A 17,687-nucleotide genomic window follows, 5' to 3' on the forward strand; every position below is an offset into this window, starting at 1 on the left:
TACACCAAAGTAGTGTTTTCTTACTGTTTTCTGATTAAAAAGTGATTGAATACCTATCCATTGTAAAAAGGTCTTAAAAATAACAACTACTGTATATATATTTAATGCGAAAAACTAAAATCAGCACACATGGTATCTACGTATATTTTATTATCAGCTAATAGTTCATAAATCGTAAATCATGTTTTTTAAATGTTAAAACATTAAGTTTCTGAAAAAATATCGGTTGTATTGAATGTTTATGGGAACACCACAAATTATCAGCGATCAATAATTATCTTTCACGAGTACCTATGTGACGTTAGTATAATAAAAGTCGTGTATCACCTATATAACCTATAGCTTTATGTACTTTTGTACTTCTTTCATGACCAGAAAGTTAAACATTAAATGTTGCGTGGCAAACTTTATTAACTTATGAGGCACAGTTATATTGTCAAACCCACCACCCACCCCACCCATCACAATAACATTAAAAAATTTTTTTAAGATAAAATATATTTATTCATTTAAATAATAATGCTTTTTTTAACACATCAGATGATCTTTGAGAACACCCACCACCCCTCCGTGCCTCAAATATAGTCCTTCGCCATGCCACTGAAACATTTTATTTAATATTGTCAACATCATGTTAATATTTATTAAATCATGATTTCATACAATTTTTCCTGGGGAAAGGGACAAATTCCCAGTCTTGTCCTCCCCTCAATGGACACCCATGCATTTATTAATCTCTATGCTCAGAACTATACATTATATATTTATATATGAATTAATAATGCATATGGATATTAATTAGGTAGTTAAATAGTGATTATATTTTCATACTTTTACGTTATATTTTTTTGCCTTGATATAATAATTATGGGATTAAAATTGTCTATTTCAAAATTTTCAATCTTTTAATTGTATGCCATACCTCATAAATGCATATGTTGTATTCGTCTAAAGCCTAACAAACATATAATCTAACAAACTTCACGTTTAGAATAATTAATTTTACTTCACTATTTTTAATATTTGATTAATTTGATCTAGTATTAAATTTAAAGATAAAAATAACATCCAAGGCCCCGGGAAGGCTTGTTTTGGAACCCATTCAAAATTGTTAATCGTTTTCAAAATATTCTCTCTTTTGTGCTATGTAAGGTAATTAAAAATTTTCAACTTATTTCGGCTTTTTTCTCGACTCGAATATGATAAAAATTTTCATTGTAAGTGAAAAAAAATCGAATACAACATCCCTCAAAAGTTTTACTTTTACCGATAGCGAAAGCCAAAAGGTAGCGATGACGACAACGGAAACAATACCCGCAACCACTATAATGTACATTACATCAAACTATACAACGCAGTACATACACGTGCGGCAATAACACGTGTTGTTTATTACCTGCAGCAATACGATTGCGTGGTGAATTGCGATATTATGTGACTCTCAGACGTAGGTCTAGTACGCGTCACGTGGGCACGCGGCAAGGTACGTGACACGCCGGTAAACCGATTGCGGGGCGGCAGCCCACGTGTTGGTGCGTACGAAATGTTTCCCGTCACACAGCACGCGGCGTGGAGTCGTGTGACTATGCGTCTATACATTTTTACATCAGTGACGTATAAGATATTAATTTATTATACAATAACATTTTTTTGCTTGGGACCGTGCCACATATGGCATGCCCGAAAAGCAAGTGTGGTAGGCCCGGTTCCTACCTTTTATTACTTTACCTTAAATGTAGCAGAAAAAAAATGTACACAGTAATTTAAATTCCATGCAATATATCCAAACAAAAACATCGATCTTATTCTAGAATTGTTTTATTGTTAAAGTAGAAAAAAAAAGAAAAAAATACACAATAAGTAATTTGGATAACAATTTTTACCAGACTGGACGGCTTGAGGGAAGGGAGAGTCGATTGACACTACTTCCAATATGAACTTAATTTAAATTTAATTTAATTGTATAAAATAAATGTATTTATAATATATAATTTCGGTTAATTGGTTAGAAAATCACGTGGCCATTTTCGTTTGAGACGACGAGGAGGGTTGTCAGGTAGTGTTTTAGATGCTAGCTTGGCGACTAGGGATTAGGATGATTTAGGACGTTTTTGTGAAAATTATTAGTTATGCAAAACTAGTGCAGATATCGTTGGAACGTTGAGATCATGATGTAGGGATCTGTTACTTACATACCATGGGGCGTTTGTGAGGAGACGAAGGTTTATGGATTGGAAAGCTTGGAATATATCCAAACAAAAACATCGATCTTATTACGAAATAGATTCTATGAAACGCTTTTACAGACTTTCTATCTTTATTCCTTTCTCAGATTCACTTATATCATCTCTTACCTAACGATTTTCAAATGCAAATAATAAGCATAGGTATTCAATATTAAGTGTACTGCAAGTATTAAAAAGTACACCATATATGATTTCAAAGCAAAAATTAAGCTTATTAATTAAAACTATCAAATTGAAAATATTGTTGAGGAATCTGATATTTGTTATTACTTTATCAGTGTTGGATTGATTCCTATCATTTGTTTGAATTCGAGTGTGATGACATTTTTTTGATCGTTATCCTGCAATTTTTCTAATGCTTAACGTATTATTATCACTGCGTCCAACAACTTTCACAGAAGAAAGATCGTTCAGTACATTAAAAAGAGTAAAGACATGGCTTCGATCGACAACAATTGAAGATCGTTTAAATAACTTGTGTATATGATGAGCATCAATCGTGAAAGAGTGAACTTGAACAAAGATAGTTTTATTTAAGAGTCATTAATATTTTTGGAATGAAACAAAGAAATTAGCAGTTTTTATTTACCGATACCGAATAAAACATTTGACTATATTTTTTTCTTGTACTAATTAAAAAGTATTTTAATGAATTATTATATGCCATAAAAATGTTAATCATATGAATCATAATATATTTGTATTCATATGTTGAAATAACAATAAACCTTTATTTAGCTTAAATTTAAGAATTTTTTTTGTTCCCTTTCCCATGAAAAATTAAAAAATAACCATATGGAGCCCATAAATACAAGTACCTATTTTATTTAATTAATCAAACGAATGCTCTAAAAGTAAATTTTTATATTTAATATATAAATATATTATAGTTTTAAATAGTAAAGTAAGTAGAAAACAATGATATCATTATTATTATATGTATTTTTTTATTAGCTTCTAGCATCAAACTCTTTCTACTTTCTAGAATCAATATTAATAATCCGATTTCTGTGTTTTAGGGTGTTTCTATCTCCTATACCTATAAAGTTTCATCACGACTGGTCAAAGCTTGACAATTGAATACAAGTTTTATCATAAGCTTGAGCCGAAATTAACTTAAAATACCCATGAGCAACCTAAACTCTAAATGATTGTAGGTACTATAATATTATAATATGTCTATACATTATACAAGATACCTACCTATATAGTGTATAATGTGATAAATATAAATAGGTAGTAAGGATTATAAGTTAATCGTTAGGTTAAGAAGCATACGTAAATTCACATCAAATATGATTATAATTTATGAAATTGCAATGGTAACTATACAGGTATAACATTTATAAATTAAAAAATGAGATTGCTGAAGAGTAGTGTGAAGAGAAATTATTGTAACTGTGAAGAAATGTTAACAAATAACTTAAAATCGTAATAATCGTGCTTCATAAAAATATGAAAATGACTTCAACAAATTGTTTTAATTTCCAAAAAATGTTAAAAAAAAAAAAATTGAATTTCAATATATGACATCATTATAAGGTATACATGCACCCCTTACCTACCAGATGACTGAGATGAGACATTATATAATAAGATCGAATCCAACACATTACCTAATCATATTTTAAATATTTTCGTGCAAGCCGTAAGGTATGTAATATATCAAATAACTAGGTATTCTAAAATGTATTGTAAGTAATTATGGTAATATTGTTAAATGCTTACCTCTTAAATAATTTGTCAAAGAATAAACAATTCACAAAACATACAAAAACATACATGTTTATGATGGAAATAAATCGACTATATTGGTATACGAAAAATTATTGTCTATAGTTAATCAATGACGCCGTGGTACGATAAATAGATAAATCAAATAACGTCGCGACGCAGAACGCACTAGATTTTCGACTGCTTTGAGAAACCGTAGCAATAAACTAACAACCAACTAATAATGTATTGATATACGTTCCCCGGAGATAATAAGACTACACTAGCTATCCCATGGAAAATCCGATTTTCGAGGAAATCTGAGCTCTATATCTAATAAGTGTGATCGCAGACACTGTTACATTTCGCCTTTTACTCCAGGCGTAATTTGAGATCGCCCAGCCACCGAGGTATTATTATATAGAGTAAGTTGTATGTGCGCCACTCACCCGTGTTAATCATGTAGTATCTATATAATGCCCTACAAATGATGCAATTATTTTACCACTTATTCGTTCTACCTAACGAAACGATAATTTAATTAGGCTTAGGCACATAGCCCTGCAACTCGATTGAAAATTACTGTCAATCAATTTATAATTTACCATTTTAGTTCAATATTCGATATCGCCGTGTTTATCGGCTTGTATAAAAATGTTCAGAAATAATGTACCTACCTAGGTATAAGTTAAAAATTTAAATAAAGTAGGAGAGACCGGGGTAAAGTGTAACATGTTTTTTTTATTTTCCTTATCCCTAATGGCTAATATTGAAAAATTTTTTTTTCCCTTTATTTATATATACAAATCTGTATAGTAATAAGTCACTAATATTGTATACCTAACTGTTTTTTTTCTTCCTATTCTATGTAAATATTTATAAGTATATAATTGTATAAAACTCAAAGCTAATGGCCTATGCTGCCGTTCAATAAAAAAAAAAAAAAATATCTGTTCCTAAAAGGTACAATAAGAGTATTTGCTATAAGTTAAATAAGTAACATGAGAATTTGATAAAAGAAGCCTTTTAGGCTTTTAGGATGGAACTTTTAGAATATTGAAAATAATTAACTTTTAGCAAATATATCTGGCGTTTCAACTGTTTAAAAGTCTGATAAACTTAAACTTGATTGTAAATACCAATATGCCTACCATTAGAAAATATTTGTTCATTTATGTTGGCTCACTGTTCTCCAAAAACGCACTTACACGGTGCAATATAGGTATATAAATTAAATTTAAATGAAATAAAATATGATCTTACTATAATATTAAATATTTTATACAACAATATTAGTTACGTAAGGTTTGGACCTTTGGTTGTTCTGTAGTATAGGTTAGGTTACATTGTCATGTAACATTTACATACCTATGTTAGCATCTTGATTTTTCATTAGGTATCACATATTGTATTTAAGACTGTGGCTTGTGGCTTTCAGTATTATTCTTAGGTCATATTCATATATATATAATCCAAGAGTCTATTATGTCTCTATACTGTATACATTATACCAATATGGCAATATAAACGTAAACAACTTGATTAATTAAATGCATAATAGCTAGAAGATACATAAAAATCTATGTTGGATTATTTCTTTGAAGCAAACACTTATATAAGAGCATATTATATATCATTAATTATTATTGATATTGACAGAGGTACCTTATATAATATATTAAGATATAAATGTATTATGGACTGACGAGTATATCTACGACCTACGTCATTACGTCAACTATATGCAACGTGAGCTGATTCCGCTAAACATAACAAATATTTCATACAAATATTACAATTTTTAATAATAATATTAATAATATAAGATTTAAATTAGTGAAAAATATCATACTTTATGTCACTAGTGCTTGGTTTGGATTATTTTTTTGAGTGTAACCATTTTCTGTGAAAGTGGTCGTCGACATTATCTGATAATCACTATATCCATCATATGGAGAAGGTTATACTCCGAATTCCAGACAAATAAATATACCTATTCTAAGAACCTAATTTTCAAAATAACCTTGGAAAAACTGGAACTTTCTCGCTAAAAGAGTTTTTGACAAAATCAATTTTTTTTTTATGTAGGTAGGTATTTCAGAAGTAACCATAGGTACTTGACATTTTTACCAAGTATTGATAAAAGTATTTATTTCTATAAATGTCGATAATAGATGTTCTGTCAATAAGCTTGAAAAATTAAAACAGTATCTCTTATTATAAGTTATATGTTTAACTGTTTAGCAATTTAAAGAAAAGTTATTATACCTATTGGAATTTAATAAATTTGATCATAAAATATAAATACTAAATTTACAATATTTTTTTTTATGAGCGTATTTGAAATAATAACGCATTTTAAGTGAGAATTTTGATAAGCTTCGTCAGTATTGCGAAAATGTTCAAATTATCTTGAACCTAGTTAAATATTCAAATAATTTTATATTTTCATATATCTAAGATTTGAAAATTTAATTCAAAGTTCTTATAAGCCAGTGGCGTAGCCAGGATTTCTACAAAGGAGGGGGGCAAAAAATTTTTTATAAATAACATTCAATAATAACAGTGTTTTCAATTTTCCAAATATTTGGATAATGACCCGCTTATCAATCTAAGGTGTTTTGATAAACAATAAACATAACATTTATTTTAATTTTAACTCCCAACCGGTACATAGCCAATCGTAATAAATTTACGATTATTTTTTATATATTATTATATAATAGGGCGCCGCGGCTTTATTACGGCCCATGGCGGGCATGGCCCCTGTGCCCCCCTGGCTACGCCACTGTTAAAAAAAGTTGTGCTTACAAGAAAAAAATTAAATTCTTACTTTTTACAATTTTAAAAGTAAATTAAATTAAAAGTTAAAAGTTTAAATTTCGACGAATTTGGATATATTTATGCTTGAAACAACGATTTCTCGTTCTAACATAGCTTAAATAGATAAATATTACTTATTAGGTACTTTTTGCTATATTCTGGCTCAATTGCCACAATCTATATTTTTCTCAACTTTATCTAAGTCTCCCTCTACGTACGGTACGTGAATTATAATTTAAAACCTAATCTAATTTAGGTACTCATACAAAATAATAAATTTCTAAAACTTAATATTTTAATATATACAAGGGCGCCCATTAATCAAAACCTATTTGGGGGGGGGGTTGACAATCATAAAATAATTAACTCGAAAATATACATTTTATTTGTGAACAAAAATAAGATTTTAAAACATAACCTGTCAATTGCATTTTTTCAAACCAAATTGACAACAAACAACTTTTTACATTTGCAATAAATTTTCTTGAGGAGTAACATCTCACACCCTTGCACCCCCTGATGGGTGCCCTGTGCCCTTGTATTAAAATATTCTTGTTACCTATTTTTTAAATTCAATACATTTATGGGAGTCCGTTGTAAGTTGCTGTACGATTTATCTATTACATGCAGAAACGTTTTTTCCGAACTGAAATCAGCGTTCATCTTTAATGCTTGTTCCCATTCGAGTACTGTTTATGAACGTGACATTAGCATACTATGTTGTCTACTTGTCTCCGATTAACAATTACATAACAAAGCAAATTTACGCTAAGTAGATCACGTTCAACTCCGTTAGTTTAAAAATTAGAGTGAATCGACCTATTATGAAACTTGATGTTAAAAACATTATCTGAGTTTTTATGATGTTTTTTTTTACAATAGTTAAATTCTTTAGAAAGTTATGCAAATATAAAAAGTGTAAATTAAAAATGCTCATAACTCCCTCAAAAACTAAGTTATCGTAAAAAACTTACATACAAAACATAAACAATATTCTTACCATCAAATTTCATAATGGGTCAATTTACTCTAATTTTTAAACTAAGGTAATAAGTACAGAGTTATGTTAAACATGATCTGCTAAGCGTAAATTTGGTGTTAGCTTCAGGTCTTCAGCAGTTGTAAGACGGGGACAGGACGACAAATATGTGTGTAGCGTCTTCTTAAAGCCTTAAATCGTATGATCATCTATTTTTACAATGATCTAACAGTAAACATAAGTACCGCTGTTACAGAGGCTCTGTAGTTCCAAGAAAAAATAAAATTATGGTCCAAATTTAGAAATATAACTGCATAAATATGTATAAAGTACCTATAAGTAAACAATGTACCTACACAAATATCCTTAGAGCTAAAAATGACAACTTCAGACAATAAATGTACATTTTTTAGATTCTGGGGGTCTATATTTTTGAATTTTATTTTAGCATGCCAAATATATATTAGTACACTAAAACATCGTATTTTAGTTCAACTATTAGTGCAAGACCAAAAAACCGTATTTTTGAAGATTGGTTCACTAAAACTTTTGAATTGGTGCACTAAAGTTTTAGATTAACTTATTAGAGTAAGTATCCACCACACTAATCGTGATTTTAGCATACTAATTACTATTATCAATGTTTTTTTTGTGAAACTTTTTTGTGTAGGTATCTCTTGTGTACTTTTAACTTATGCGAAAATGGAACATTTCTTAAATTTAAATTACATCCAAGCTATTAACAATTTGGAAATTATGGAGGAAAGACAATATGAATTTTCCTAGTTGTTTAAATATTTAATAACTATTATTACCTATATGAATAACATATCATACTTATTTTATAGCATTGACTGAAAGAGCGTTCGTCAAAAAATTCAGACTCACAAAAGCTCTAGTCAATTTATTAATAGATGAACTGCGTCCATATACCTTGAACCCCCCTCTAGAAAATCTGCTATAAGTATTGAGCGTAAAGTGAGCCAAATAATATATCACATAGCCTAAAGTATACCTGCGTAATATGTTAAACGTGTGTTGCACTATTTAGGTTTTAACGGCTTTACGATTTTTCGCAAGTGGCTCTTATCAGCAGGACGTTGGGGAAAATCGAGCTTCATCTCTGAGTCAACCTTCAGTTAGTAAATGCATAACCGAAGTATGTGATGCATTGAATATGCCTAATATATTTAATAAGTACGTAAGGTTTCCATCGACATTGTATGAATTAAATCATATTAGGCAGGAGTAAGTTAACATTATATTATGTTATAATGTTTTATAGGTACCTACTTATATATTATAAATAATCACTGCAACACTGTTAATATACAATAAGGTTATTTATTATTTATTATTTATTTTTTATTTATTCATAAAGTCACTTACTTGCAAGAGCAATTTAAACTGAAACTAACCATACATTTGGTATGCAAAACCACCTCAGGTATGTCTCATAGGATAATTTTAGATTTTGAGCGGAGCGATGAATGTATTGGATTTTACCATGTGTATTTTTTTATTTTTGTTTTGTGTCTGTCATCACGTTTTGGGGCAGTAAAAATGCTTCGAATTTTGATTTCAGTACCTCGATCGATCAGAAATTGAATCTAGTTGGTACTTTGGGGGGGTCAAAAGTAAAAAATTCTATCAATACTTTTCTAAATAATCGAGAAAAACAAACTAAAAATTAAGGGAAAAACGTGAAATTTTACGCACACTCATTTTTCGACAAAATCGATTTTGGTTTTTGATATAACTTTAAAACAAATGACCATAGATACATGAAATTTTCACCGAATGTTTATATAAGTATATTCTATCCACCATGCAATTTTTAAAAATTTTCGACTTAGGTTGAACTATTCATAGGCATTTGAAATTTTCGATCATTATTAGTTTTAGATTCTGAACGAAGGGTACCATAAACTTTTACAACATTGGATTTTCACTTTTAGCGATTTCTTTATTTTGGTGTAACTCTAAAACAAATGATCGCAGATACTTGAAATTTGCACTGAATGTTTATATAGGCATTTTCTATATTTGATTAAATTTTCAAAATATTTAGATTTGTTTTGAGCTGTTTACTGACATTTTAATTTTTCAACTTTTTTAGTTTTTTTTTCTATAAATATCGATAAAAAATTATTTGTTCGGTAGAAAAGCTTGAAAATTTAATACAAGGCTTCTAACACATTGTAACAATAGCAGTTAAAAAATATTAAAAATAAGTAGCCACGATTTTTTTTATAAGCATTTAAAGTTCAAATTTTGACTAAATACGTAAAAATTACGGCAATATTCAAATTATCTTAGATAGAAATTCATAAAAGTTTTTCTTTTTAATTCTAAGATTTGAGAATTTAATTCAAGGCTCATAATATATTTTTACAATAGCAGTTGAAAATAAAAGAAATATATAGCCACAATTTTTTTTTAAAAGCATTCAAAGTTTGAATTTTGACAAAATACGTAAAAGTCACGAAAATTCATAAATTATTTTATGCTAGAAATTCATTAAAAATTTTCCTTTTATATCTTAGAATTTAGAATTTTATATAAGACTCCTAACATATTTTTACAATTGCAGGTGAAAAATAAAAGAAATATATTAGCACAATTTTTTTATACAAGCATTCAATGTTTGAATTTTGTCAACATGCGTAAAAATCACGAAAATCATGAAAATTCGCAAATTATTTTAAACTAGAAATTCATAAAAATTTTTCTATTTAAATCTAAGATTTGAAAATTTTTAATAATCTATAATATATTCTAGACAGATAAACCGTCTTCGCACAGAATCGTTTTTCGTATACAATGATAATATAATATCATTGGATTCAAATTTAATTCTATCCATTACAGTAACCCACTTGTAACCTACTGTACAGCAAAGCGTCATCCACGACTTACCCGCTTTTTTAAATTAAAAATGAATATAGAAATAAAATGTTTGAGATTTTAAATTTAGGTGATTATCTAAAATGGATATATACATACTTAGATATATTTGTGTTATTTAATAGGTACTTAAACATAATATTATAGTTTATGAAGATTTCTCTTGCGAATTTTTTTGCAGATTTTATGAAAATAATGCTAGATTACCAACGGTATATTTTAGTATCAGGATTCAGGATCAAAATGTTAAACTGACCAACAGTATTTTTAAGTACCATAACCATAACTCAATTAAGTACACTTATTTATGAATAGAGTAATTATTATAGTTTCATGGAAAAAAAATTTAGCCCCTTAGCAAAAGGGTTAACAACAGTATCTATAATTGTACATATATTTTTCAAATAAAAACAAAATGTTATGTACTTAGTTTGTAATTTTAAAGTGTAATTTAAAGTTATAACTGTAGATCAGTTGACCTTGTGGACTTTAAACTTGGTCTGACAATGATCATAAATAAAATATAGTAAGTACATCATAATCTCATCTGAGAATAATGGATAAGTAACATATTTCACATAAATGTATAAATTACATACATTTATAAAATTGAATTCAGCTAAATTTAATTTGGATACATTTTAATAATATGAAAACGAAAATAAAACAAAATAATTTTTGGTGGATATTAAGAATTGCCTCTTTGTGGGATACTCGGAATAGTGCTAAATGTATCCAAAAAATATTTTATGACTATTAATTGGATATGATATTGACCCATTGAGTATTATTTTTAAAGTAGCATTCTAACACATCTACTTAAAATTGTGTATTGTGACCAGTGGAAAACTAATGAAGGAGGAGGATGAGATATAAATTAAAAATAATTACACAAATAAAAATTAGAAGTAAAATTTATGATAATATGTTTTGTTTCGTTGTGTTTTATTAAATTTACATTTAAATTATACAAAATGTTTTTATTCTTGTATTATGTTAAATGCTCTATTCTTGTCTTAAATAATGTTCAACTTAAAATTGTATTTAAACCCCAAAACATAAAATATTCAACACATAACAAGATTATGTTATATGCACATTATTTAACTTATGATTTTATATTTTTATATCTATATTGAACTCTAATTTAAACTCAAAATTGTATTATAATAATATCGTAGAATTATAAATTATTGAATAATGCACTTAAATAGAAAGACATAATTACAAAACCACTTATTTTATTAAAATATGTATAAAAAAATAAAATAAAATAAGTTTATAATTTATTTATAAATTTTTAATTTTTAATTTTGTACAATAACATAAATTATAGTTGATAAGAAATAAATTATGTATATGTATTACATACTAATCTTAATGTATTAAAAATAGTTAAATTTCTGTATTTTGTTCACTTAATCCCTCAGGTTCTTGAACAGCTTCAGGAAGTGGACAATACATATTGGAACAAGAGTTTTCAATAAAATAATCACCACCCATTTCTGCATACATTTCGGGTGTTAACAAATATTTATGAAAATCTTGCTTATTTGCGAATTCTTTTGCACCATACCAAGCATCGAGAAAAGGGGAGTCAGACAATTTTACATTAATATTAGATTCCAATGGTCTCATTTCTCGGAGGTCTCTATACACTCGTTGTTTGAAATAGGGCAATTTAGTTGGACCACCAGTTAAGAAAACATTTTCTGCCAAATCATTAGCTGTTTGGGCATCATATTTTTTCAAAATGAATTCTATAGTATCAGTTATTCCACCTTGACCACAACCAATTATTGATGGTTGAAAAAGTACCTCTGTACATCTCATCCGCTCTATACCAAAATGTAATTGATGAGCTTCTTTTGGATTTTGTTCTTCATTGGAGTTAGAACTAACAAATGTTGGATCATAAAATCGTAAAATTTCTTCAAGCTCTGATATTTTTTCTTGTTCCTCCTCACTGTCTGTATCACCACCTTCCTAAAATGTACATATTAACATTTTTGTAGTCAAAACCTATTTATGAAATTTTTCTACTTATTATAAATATAAATATAACAATAATAATAATAAAATATAAAATTATAGTAGTATGATAAAATTTGTGATAAATTATTACTTATCCAGTATGTATTTTAGTTTGGTTAATATAAAGGTTGAGCCATACATTGTATCAAAATGCATTGATTTTCAATAAATATATTTTTATTAAATCTCTAAATTGAAAAGAATTGATTGTAATATATTTTGTAAACTAAAACTGGATTGTGTATGTTTTTAGTATTTGTTGATACTTCAAAAATATTTATTTCAACAAAAATAATTTTAGAATTACTAAGAAAAATTATTTATTTATAATTAACCTTTCACTCTAAAATCTTTATTACACTTGAAATTCATGTTTAGTACTAAGATGTGACTTTAGAACAAAATGTAATTATTTTTAAGAAATCTACTAAAATACTAAAATAATACATCTTGTAGGAGCGTGTCTAAAGAGGAATCAATCTAATGATAATTTATAGCAGTTAAATATAAACTAAAATAATATATAGAATAGACTAAAAATAACGATAAAAAATAAAAATATTTTTAATAGAATATGAACAATGAACATACTTTATTTATGACTTTGTAAACATCCCAATCTTCATCTCTGCTACCAAAATCATCATCTCTTTTATCTTTCCTTGCTAGCTGGCTAATTAATCGCATTCGTTCTAAAGATGCAGCTGTTCCTCTCTTAGCCATATCTTGTCTACGCTGTTTTCTAACAGCTTTTTTATCAATTATATCTTGCCTTTTTTTATATATATCATTAAGCCAAATTTTTGATATAGATTCTTCTTTTGGTAATTGAATTTTGTTTTTAAAAAGTCTTAATTTAGGCTCCTCTGTTATGTGGTCTTCAATATTGGAAGCATTATGAGAAGCAGCTGCAATTTTTGATTTCGCCCTATCAATTCTAGTTTGAAGATCAGTAATTAATTTTCTTAAATCCTTTTCATTTTTTAATCCATGAGATCGTAAAACTTCCTGAAAACATAACAATTGAACTTCTAACAAATATAACATATAATTTGGTTTTAGAAATAAAAGCAGATGTGACGTATATAGACTACTGGGCCAAACATGATAAACCGGTGTTAAATGTATGTACGTTGAATCTAGTAGTCACTCACTTGCTAGAGCAATTTAAACCGAAACTAACCATACATTTGGTATGCAAAATCACCTCAGGTATGTCTCATAGGATAATTTTAGATCCTAAGCGGAGCAATGAATGTATTGATTTTACCATGATGTGTGTTTTTTTTTTTTGTGTCTGTCATCACGTTTTGGGGCAGTAAAAGTGCTTCAATTTTTGACTTCAGTACTTCGTTCAATCAGACAGTGAATCTAGTTGGTACTTTGGGAGGTCAAAAGTAAAAAATTATCATCGATTAAATAATCGAGAAAAACAAACTAAAAATTAAGGGGAAAACAGAAAATTTTAAGCACACTCATTTTTCGACCAAATCGATTTTGGTTTTTGATGTAATTTTAGATACATGAAATTTTCACTGAATGTTTAGATGAGTATATTCTATTCACCATGCAATTTTCAAAAATTTTCGACTTAAGTTGAACTATTCATAGGCATGTGAAATTTTCGATCATTATTAGTTTTTTTAAAATTAATATCGATAAAAATTTATTTGTTAGGCAGAAAAGCTTGAAAATTTAATAAAAGGCCACTAATATATTGTTACAATAGCAGTTGAAAAATAAAATAAATTCATAGTTACAATTTTTTTTATAAGCATTAAAAGTTTGAATTTTGACAAAATACGTAAAAATCACAAAAATTCACAAAATATTTTTAGCTAGAAATTCATAAAAAAATTTCTTTTTAAATCTAAGATTTGAAAATATAATACAAGATTCCTTAAATGTTTTTCAATCTTTATCACAAATAAAAAGTCTACCGGAAATTCAAATAACATTTTTATGAGCATTTGAAATTTAAATTTTTACAACATTGGATTTTCACTTTTGGCGATTTCTGTATTTTGGTGTAACTCTAAAACAAATGACCGCATACTTGAAATTTGCACTGAATGTTTATATAGGCATTTTCTATATTTGATTAAATTTTCAAAATATTTAGATTTGTTTTGAGCTGTTTACTGACATTTTAATTTTTCAACTTTTTTAGTTTTTTTTTCTATAAATATCGATAAAAAATTATTTGTTCGGTAGAAAAGCTTGAAAATTTAATACAAGACTTCTAACACATTGTAACAATAGCAGTTAAAAAATATTAAAAATAAGTAGCCACGATTTTTTTTATAAGCATTTAAAGTTCAAATTTTGACTAAATACGTAAAAATTACGGCAATATTCAAATTATCTTAGATAGAAATTCATAAAAGTTTTTCTTTTTAATTCTTTTCTAAGATTTGAAAATTTAATTCAAGGCTCATAATATATTTTTACAATAGCAGTTGAAAAATAAAAGAAATACATAGTCAAAATTCTTTTTTAAAAGCATTCAAAGTTTGAATTTTGACAATATATGTAAAAAATCACGAAAATTCGCAAATTAATTCAAACTAGAAATTCATAAAAATTTTTCTTTTTAAATCTAAGATTTGAAAATTTTTTATAATCTATAATATATCCTAGACAGATAAGCCGTCTTCGCTCAGAATCGTTTTTCGTATACAATGATATAATATCATTGGATTCAAATTTAATCCCAACCATTACAGTAACCCACTTGTAAACTACTGTACAGCAAAGCGACATCCACAACTTACCCACCTTTTTTTTTTTTGTTAGTCTAAACCAAAAGACAAGCGCTGAACATCTTTCTGGTAGGTCACATACAACACCAGAAAATTTACAGGTCAGTTGACCTAATTATATTAACTCTTCACTAGAATAAAAAAATATTTTGTACAAGTGTTATTTTTGATGTAGCTCAGGTTTTTGATAAACGTTGGCTCAATTAATAATTTCTATAAAATATTTTACTCTTTTCCCATTGCCATATACATAACTTTTTCAATTATTAAGGCAAATACCTAGGGCACGTTGGGCTGCACACATTAAAAATTAAACATTGTCCCTCATATATGTCATGTGGCTACTGATTTCATTTGACATAGAAAGTAATAAGTATGAAGTAATTAATATAATTATCATTGTTACGCTTCAAATCTAAAAAGTATAATGAGGCAATCTAACTTTATAAAATTATAACACTGATTTCATCTTCGGTCGCCATGGCAACTAAAAGTGAAGTTATTCAAAAAAATACAGAAAATATTTTAAGCTACTGGCCCTCAACATAATGACGTAATAGTAACACTCTTGGTGTCACACAAATTTATAGAATGACCCTAGCCATATACATGTCAAAATGTTGTTACTAAATTATTTATAATCTGAATATTTACTCTAACTTCTTCTATTTGTTCTCCATCTTCAATCATCTCTCGGATTAATAATAATTGATGAAGTTGTTCTTCATCTTCAGCTAACTGCACAAAATTTTAAAATTTTTGATTATATATTAAATTTATATTTATAAATATGAGTAATATAAACTAGCTATTATTACTTTTTCATCTCTTTTTTTAGCATTCATCTCAACTAGTTTTCTAGCCATTTCTCTTCTTTTGTCTCGTTGTTGATCTGGTGTTAAAACAACAGCCATAGAATAAGGAAGTTGAATTCTTTTCACATTGCGATCATAATACTCTGGATCTGACCATTGTTTTAATACATCAGTATAATGAACTGCCAAAAACCCATGTTCATAAAGCAATTCCTTTAATATTATTTTAACAATAGTTAATAAAAATATAGTTAACATGTTTAATTATAGTACATATTGTTTTAAAATACCTCGGCTCGACTTGGTGTTATAGCATTATAATGTGCTGGATATTTAAGCTGTAGAAGTTTGTGTAAGTAATAAGTAATATGATATCCACCAACATCAATTCGACGACTATTAATTAAGTCAGGAGTACCTTTGATTACAGGTATAATATGTGTTGTATGATGTCCACAATTCACAACTAGTCCTGTTTTTTCATTATGACCATTATGTTGGTAACTGAATAGACCGTCAATTCCATAGCAAATGCCAGGTACATGGTAGCATTCAAACAATAATTCTGACATTACTGAAAAACAATATTTAATGTACAATAAATAAGTACCTACTATGTGAAGTAGTTAGAATATTTACAAAGCCGAGAATAATTTGGATTCGCAACTGGTTCCGTTATTATTATTGGATGGTTTATGCTACCGTTACTGTCAATGCCCAAATGTGAAAAGGTGTAGTCAAAAATTTGTTCTTGGACATTAAATTGTGTAATTACATTACGATCAAATTGTGATTTTAACTGAAATCTGACTGCTTCTATGTTTGGTATATCATTCCCTATTAATGTCTCGCCATCCTAAGGAAACATTAAAAAAAAAATTAAAACTGTGTTAACATGAATTTTTAATTTGTTACTTTTTTTCCGCGTTCTTTCCTTGGCCGAGCTAAAATATTTTTAAATATGAGATTTGGGACATTTGACGTTGCCCAACCAGCTTTACAAGTAAACGAACCTAATTAAATAAACTGGTGTTTATTACAAACAAATATGTTACAATTTATAGCAAATTTGTATGATAAATATAGCTACCATTATCTATGACTATGGCTGTATTGGAATTTCGTAAAGTTTGTGTATAATCGTAATATTTATCTGGAACTAGTTTGAGGTCCTTAAGTATAATGACTTCTTCTGCCATATTAAATAAATAATAATGCAAGCATTAATTATTTAATGTAACTTAAATAAATAATAAGAAAAAAATTGTATAACGAAACAACCTAAATTAATAATTTACATTTTTGAAATAATATTGTACCTAATCTACCTAAAAATTATTAATTATCAATCATTAATGAATATTAAATTTAAGATATAAGTGACGAGATGAGTTCACCGGTTTTCAAT

General features: G+C 27.6%; 2 protein-coding genes across 2 annotated transcripts in view; both read right to left on the reverse strand.

The window, feature by feature from the left end:
* per (period circadian regulator) overlaps positions 1 to 4,191 on the reverse strand; it is a 41,983-nt gene extending 37,792 nt beyond the window's left edge. Inside the window, exon 1 of the mRNA XM_015513904.2 lies at positions 3,975 to 4,191. The gene's annotated coding sequence lies outside the window, so the exon portion shown is untranslated. The remainder of the gene's footprint in view (positions 1 to 3,974) is intronic.
* Positions 4,192 to 11,892: 7,701 nt separating this feature from the next.
* Positions 11,893 to 17,687, reverse strand: Arp5 (Actin-related protein 5). Its single transcript, XM_089221796.1, has 8 exons — positions 17,370 to 17,687; positions 17,195 to 17,292; positions 16,919 to 17,135; positions 16,570 to 16,853; positions 16,283 to 16,492; positions 16,119 to 16,202; positions 13,294 to 13,710; positions 11,893 to 12,654 (listed from the first exon to the last, which is right to left on the reverse strand). The coding sequence occupies exons 1-8, from the start codon at positions 17,476 to 17,478 to the stop codon at positions 12,064 to 12,066; spliced, it is 2,010 nt and encodes a 669-aa protein (XP_089077922.1). The 5' UTR covers positions 17,479 to 17,687; the 3' UTR covers positions 11,893 to 12,063.

This window comes from Diuraphis noxia, unplaced genomic scaffold, assembly GCF_037042655.1.
Source record: "Diuraphis noxia isolate RWA-SAM2 unplaced genomic scaffold, SU_Dnox_SAM2 contig0003, whole genome shotgun sequence".
Classification (NCBI taxonomy): Eukaryota; Metazoa; Arthropoda; class Insecta; order Hemiptera; family Aphididae; genus Diuraphis; species Diuraphis noxia.

Excerpts from the sequence above, each read along its gene's own strand:
- Arp5 (XM_089221796.1), bottom strand. The coding sequence starts at position 17,478 with ATGGCAGAAGAAGTCATTATACTTAAGGACCTCAAACTAGTTCCAGAT. Across the intron at positions 16,493-16,569 it reads TAACACCAAGTCGAGCCGAG|GAATTGCTTTATGAACATGG; the intron begins GTATTTTAAAAC and ends ATAATATTAAAG. Across the intron at positions 12,655-13,293 it reads TTTACAAAGTCATAAATAAA|GAAGGTGGTGATACAGACAG; the intron begins GTATGTTCATTG and ends TGTACATTTTAG.